The sequence below is a fragment of the Sinocyclocheilus rhinocerous genome, unplaced genomic scaffold (assembly GCF_001515625.1).
Source record: "Sinocyclocheilus rhinocerous isolate Xijiao unplaced genomic scaffold, SAMN03320098_v1.1 scaffold561, whole genome shotgun sequence".
NCBI classification, from domain to species: Eukaryota; Metazoa; Chordata; class Actinopteri; order Cypriniformes; family Cyprinidae; genus Sinocyclocheilus; species Sinocyclocheilus rhinocerous.
This window is the reverse complement of record NW_015641041.1, coordinates 262,341-268,827: the sequence shown is the minus strand read 5'-3', so window position 1 is coordinate 268,827 and position 6,487 is coordinate 262,341. Positions and strand designations below refer to the sequence as shown.

Sequence of the window (6,487 nt, the reverse complement as noted above, 5' to 3'; positions counted from 1 at the left end):
CTAATGTTGAATGTCTATCTAATTATGAATGTCTGTCTATCTATCTATCTATCTATCTATCTAATGTTGAATGTCTATCTATCTATCTGTCTATGAAATATCATGATATTCTCTGAAGTGCTGTGGAGTACTATGCAAATACCATGGAATATGCTAATCATACGGGACAGATTTTTAAAAATATTTTCCAAATCATTAGAAAGAAGAAAAAGCCTAAAACAAGTTGTACGTCAATGCGACATTATTACTTACACTTAAGTACTTAATCCTAATTTCCACAACTCCTTAAATATGACTTATTTGCATGCATGTGTTTGTAATGCAGCACTGATAAAGGCTGTTGTTGTGTTTTTTAACAGAGATCGGGATGGGGCTGACGGGCTTCGGCGTGTTTTTCCTCTTCTTCGGAATGATTCTTTTCTTTGATAAAGCGCTCTTGGCCATTGGAAATGTGAGTGTTTGCTTTAACACAGAAACACAGTTGTTTGAATGGAATCAAATATACCGTGAACGCTCAGATTTGTGTTAGGAAATTAAAATGCTGCTTAAACTGAATCTGAATGTGTTTTTGTGTTTGCAGATCTTGTTTGTCGCAGGTCTCTCATTTGTTATCGGACTGGAACGGACATTCAAGTTCTTCTTCCAGCGGCATAAAATGAAAGCCACCGGTTTCTTTCTGGGAGGTGTTTTCGTGGTGCTCATCGGATGGCCGATTGTAGGCGTCGTCCTCGAAGTCTATGGATTTTTTCTCCTTTTCCGGTGAGTTGTTTTGTTTTATCACAAAATAAACCTTGGCAAGATGTTTAGGGTGGTTTTGCATTACCATAAAGGGGTTTATTTTGCTTAAAGCTACAATATGCAACTTTTCCCCCAAAATTAATTGTGCCATATCCACAAGTAGCTTGAAACCACAACAAATGAACCTGGAAGCGAAGGGTTTGCAAGCAAAAACGGAAAGTGAAGCACCCGTAATAAAACACGAATCAACATAGTTTGCATATCATCATATTTTCTGTGACTTGAGTTCGGTTCACAAAACAGTGTGTATGCTGGTAATCTCTAAACCAGCAACTGGACTATTTCCCTATAAATAACCATGTCAAGTTATAGTTTCTGCTGTTATTTGATATGAGTTGCAATCATTGACTAGTATCAGCATAACTGCAAAACTTTTTAAACGCTATTTTAAAACAATTGATTTCAACAAGTCAAAGTAACAACCACATATAAACTACCTGCCTGCTCATATAAGACATGTTTTTCAGATATCTGTCTTTCGTTATTGGTAGAGTTTTGATGTCGTTAGTAACACTCGGACTGATTAGGCCATTCGATTCTTCAGGTATCCACCTTATTTGTAGCGTATTTGTAACTTGAATGTGCGAGACTTCCGGTGTCATTCGCATCCAGTTATTTTCGCTGTACAAAACAGTGTTAAGCTGTTTGATATTGCAAACTGGTATTTGTTCAATAATTCTAATGTATTATCATAATGATAAACACACTGGTTTGTAGCGCAAATAGACTTACCGTTTCATGCACTTTGTTATTCTTCTAGTTATTTACCTAGCAGCTAATAAAATGGAAATCTCGCACATTTACTGAAAATAGCGGAGCCAAAACACAACTCTCGTATTAACCAAAACAATGTTCCTTCGCAAGTAACTTGCAGTTCTTCACTTCAACCACTAGAGGGACAAGACTTACATAGTGAAGCTGTAAAGGGTTCATATGATGCTACATGCACTTTTACAAGTTGTTTGAACTGAAATGTGTGTTGGCAGTGTGTGTACACAACCACCCTACAATGATTAAAAAATCCACCCAGTGGTTTTTTTAAATTTATCTCGTTAAATGTTTACCCCTTTCTCAAATCGAGCCGATCTCAGATGCCTGTCTGTGTGACGTCACACGAGTTTGCATTTCACTGTTTTAATTCATTTTGATTAATACTAAATCTGTTTTTTGTGTTCATTCACATTTAGTCTAGTAACAGTAACGTCAGTTCACACAGCGCAACATAACTCTGTACTTCCGATTTCTTCCAATGAGCTTCACCTACAGAAGAAGTGAGTGTAAGGTTTTTTAATGAATCTTTGACATTTACACTGATGTGTAAAGGCAAATCGCCTTTCCTAATAATGTGCTAATTAGCAAGTTTCACGATGAATGCGGCTAAAGTAAACAGTCTCTCTGAGAGCAGCTCGGAAGAGAGGGGCGGGGTCAGCAGAGCTCATTAACATTTAAAGGAAAATGCTACAAAACTGTGTGCTCTTTTTGAGCTGTTTTTGACAGGGTAAAAAAGGTGTTTTTTACACTACCATTGAGAAATTTTAACCAAACTATGTTACAGACTTTTCATTAAGACCCTAAAGAATCATATCAACTTGTGGAAAATGGGCATCCGATGACCCCTTTAATATTACTTGATTTTAATTTGGTATCCATCTGTTTTCAGGGGCTTTTTCCCAGTAGCGGTTGGCTTCATTAGGCGGGTGCCTATTCTTGGATCTTTACTGAATCTTCCTGGTATCAGTGGGGTAAGTTAACCACAGTTTGCTGACTATTTTGTCACTAGCTTGGTATTTTTTGCTTGCGTAGGTGACATTTAGAGTCCTGTCACATGACTACAATAATGTTGTTCTGTTTCTCTTTTAGTTAGTGGATAAAGTCAGCGAGAGCAACACCATGGTATAACGGTCGACAGTTTAGTACTTTCTTTTAGTTTTCTATGAGTGGCTCATATTTATATTTGTCATAATAGTGCTTCTGGTTCGGCGTCTTGCTGGACAACATTTCTGAACGACAGATGAGATTTTTGATACTTTACCTGTGAAGAAGTTCAGGTGTTTTTTTCTGGGACTGATTACCAAACCAAGTCAGGCGCTGTTTTTGTTACTGCATCACACGTCTCCCTCCGGGGGGCGACAGGGACCACTGAACCCCTAAATGACCACAAGATGGGCGGACGATGAAGTTCCATTGAACGAACCACAACTGAAAGGAACCACTGGGCTCTGAACAAAGTCGTTACTGTTTTTTTATTGCGCTTTTATGTGCCAACCGTTGTGTTTTGCTCTCTTTTTATTCATCAAAATCAAATTTGGACTTTTTCCACATGAGCTCCACCTAGAGGAGCGGAGACTTTCATCTCTTCGTGCTCGCGAGGAAAATTCAGCAACCTATGTGACATGCTGTTATAATACATGACTGACTTGTTTAAGTATTTGTAAATACTTCAAATGTGAGACTAATGTAAATTTTTTACAGACAAAGATCCTGTTTAATAAATGGATTATATCCTTTACGGTCATTTAAAGTCATGTATAAGCGCTCAGTGCAAATATTACACAACAATTTGATATATTGCTAGCATGTGGTTTATACTTTGCACTTTCATTCAACATTTAGTGAGTACATTGACTAGTTCCTGTAACCAACAGTCAGTTGGAAGTGTAACAGTGTCAATCAAACGTTTGGACGCAAATGACAAATTTCTTTGTCTAGATTCCAACTATGACCATTCTGGACTTTCATGAGGTGCACCATGGGATGCTTTAAAACACTTGAACATGTAATATAAGTGCAATGTTTGATGATGCTTTTCCTTACCAATCTGCTCCAATGCATTTATTTTTTTAATCAAAAAATTTTTGTTTTGCAAGATAATTTATATGTTGGCACAATTTCTATTTTTTGATCGAAAGGTTTTTAATATCACAAATCATCATTTCGTTCAAGTGTGTCCAAACTTTTGATTTTCTATTGTATAATATTTGCTATATTTCACCATCAGACACCAAGATCTGTTTTCACACAAAGTGCTAATTTGACAATCATGGGTTTCTATAATTATTTTAAAGAAACCGTTCAGCCAAAAGTGAAAATTTTCTGAACATGTGCTCACTCTCAGGCCATCTAAGATGAGTTGGTTTCTTCATCAGATTTGGAGAAATGTAGCATTGCATCACTTGCTCAGCAATGGATTCTCTGCAGTGAATGGGTGCCGTCAGAATGAGAGTCCAAACAGCTGATAAAAACATCACAATAATCCACAAGTAATCCACACCACTCCAGTCCATCAGTTAACGTCTTATAAAGCCAAAAGCTGTGTTTGTAAGAAACAAATCCATCATTAAGACTTATAATCGCCAGATTACTTGTGGATTATTGTGATGTTTTTATCAGCTGTTTGGACTCTCATTCTGACGGCACCCATTCACTGCAGAGCATCCATTGGTGAGCGAGTGATGCAATGCTACATTTCTCCAAATCTGATGAAGAAACAAACTCTTCTACATCTTGGATGGCCTGAGGGTGAGCACATATTCAGCAAATTGCATTTTTGAGTGAACTATTCCTGTACGTACATAAATTTAGACCCATAAATCATTTGAAAGATGATTTCAAGAACATAACACTACTAGGATATTAAAAAAAAAATAAGTGAACCGTTCATGGATGTCTTGTCGAAGCAGCAATCACACATTCGAAGCGGTGACATTCGAAGTTAGCGTTACAGGTCTTTCAGGTCTTTCTGGATGTGCCACAGCATGTCTGCGCTCTTCTTCAGCTGTGAAATCTCGTCGCTGGTCAGGCTCATGTTGACCACGCTGCCCACTCCAGCGCTGTTCAACACGCACGGCAGGCTCAGGTACACCTCATCACCGATGCCATACAAACCCTGAAACACATGCAGTGCATTCGCATTCTCACCTTCATTCAGGGTTGTAAATGTGAAGTATGAATTGTGTTCCGTTTCAGGATTGTGTTACTCTTTAAGTATTACTGAAAAACCTATTACTGCTATTTAAAGGGATAGTTCACCCAAAAAACAACTTGAGCAAATGATGACAGAAGTTTAATTTTGGGTGAACTATCCCTTTAATGGCAGTCTGAGAACTTGCTTTGCTATAGGGATCATGTGTGTTTAATTAACCGTATCTTTATCTGACCAAAAAGGGTGGAAATTATCAAGGTCTTTAAGACATTAAGGTTTGTGTTTATACATAAATTAGCGTTAAAAAATGAACCCACCATGAGAAATATTCACTACAGTAAAGCATGTGACAGCTAGTCTCAGTCTCTGCTATTAATTCATCACAAACGTAACATATTTACCAAATTTTCTATAATGGTCCAAGTCTATTCTTGATTTTAACATGATATATACATTTTTTAAATGTACATATATATATTTTTTTATGTTTTTGAAAAAGTATCCTGTGCTCACCAATGATGCATTTATTTGATCAGAAAATAAGGTTAAAACAGTAATAATAATAATAAAATAAAATAACTGTTTTCTATTTGAATATATTTTAAACTGTAATTTATTTCTGTGATCAAAGCTGTATTTTCAGCATCATTACTCCAGTCTTCAGTGTCACATGATCTTCAGAAATCACTCTAATATGCTGATTTGCTGCTCAAGAAACACTTCTGATTATTATCAATGTTGAAAACATTGTCGTGTTGCTTCATGTTTTTTTTTCAGGATTCTTTGATGAATAGAATGTTGAAAAGAACAGCATTTATTTGAAATAGAAATCTTTTGTAACATTCTAAATGTCTTTACTGTCACTTTTGAGCAACTTAATGCAACAAAAGTATTAATTAGCTAAAGAAAAAAAAGTAACTGACCCCAAACTTTTGAGCAGTAGTGTAGAATTATCCTACTGACCTTCACCATGGTGGAAACGGGATGGACTCGGTTGAGGTTCTTCATGAGACTCTCCGTCAGGTCGGCCACACTGAGCCCGATGGCCCAGTTCGTGTAGCCTTTCAGTCGGATCACCTCATAGGCGCTGCAGTGAACACAGTCATGCTAGTATTTCTGGCAGAATAGCTCAAAATTGAATAGACGAAACAGAATTCTAAACTGTTTATTTGTGAGATGATAACTAGACACCACACTGAATTAATCAAGAATTTTGACCCATACAATGTATTTTTGGCTATTGCTACAAATATACCCCAGCGACTTAAGACTGCTTTTGTGCTCCAGGGTCACACATAGTAAAGTAATGTGTCAATGTAGCATATTGTTTCAAATGTTTATTTGTTCCATACTCATTCACAAACTGTTTAATAAATTGCTGGTGGTAAACTGCATCATTTTCATTTTGGGTTAACTGTCCTTTAACGAGGAATAGGAACTAAAAGAGTAACCAGTTGACGTACCTGTCCACGACCTTTTTGTGTGTTTCTTTCCAGTTCTCTTTGTCCGTGTCTTTGCCGATATCTGGATTGAGTTTCTGCAGACTGACTCCTGCCACATTTGCACCACTCCAAACGGGAACTACAGTACACACACACAGACACACACACACACACACACAGACACACACACACACACACACACACACACAGACACACACACACACACACACACACAGACACACACACACACACACACACACAGACACACACACACACACACACACACAGACACACACACACACACACACACACACACAGACACGGA

General features: G+C 37.4%; 2 protein-coding genes across 4 annotated transcripts in view; one reads left to right on the top strand and one right to left on the bottom strand.

Annotated features, from left to right (window-relative positions):
• Positions 1–3,643, top strand: part of LOC107754325 (vesicle transport protein GOT1B-like) — a 6,177-nt gene extending 2,534 nt beyond the window's left edge. For 2 of the 3 annotated variants that reach the window (XM_016570727.1, XM_016570726.1), the window contains exons 2-6: positions 360–451; positions 581–759; positions 2,459–2,540; positions 2,659–2,691; positions 2,765–3,643. In XM_016570727.1, the coding sequence (XP_016426213.1) occupies positions 360–451; positions 581–759; positions 2,459–2,540; positions 2,659–2,691; positions 2,765–2,836 (458 nt within the window). In that variant the 3' untranslated portion in view covers positions 2,837–3,643. Of the gene's footprint in view, positions 1–359; positions 452–580; positions 760–2,458; positions 2,541–2,658 lie in introns of all 3 variants that reach the window. The other variant, XM_016570728.1, reaches the window with a different exon arrangement.
• A 657-nt stretch (positions 3,644–4,300) lies between these two features.
• Positions 4,301–6,487, bottom strand: part of LOC107754382 (L-lactate dehydrogenase B-B chain-like) — an 8,189-nt gene continuing 6,002 nt past the window's right edge. Inside the window, exons 6-8 of the mRNA XM_016570798.1 lie at positions 6,184–6,301; positions 5,684–5,807; positions 4,301–4,684 (exon numbers count right to left, since the gene is read on the bottom strand). Coding sequence (XP_016426284.1) covers positions 4,517–4,684; positions 5,684–5,807; positions 6,184–6,301 — 410 coding nt within the window. The 3' untranslated portion in view covers positions 4,301–4,516. The remainder of the gene's footprint in view (positions 4,685–5,683; positions 5,808–6,183; positions 6,302–6,487) is intronic.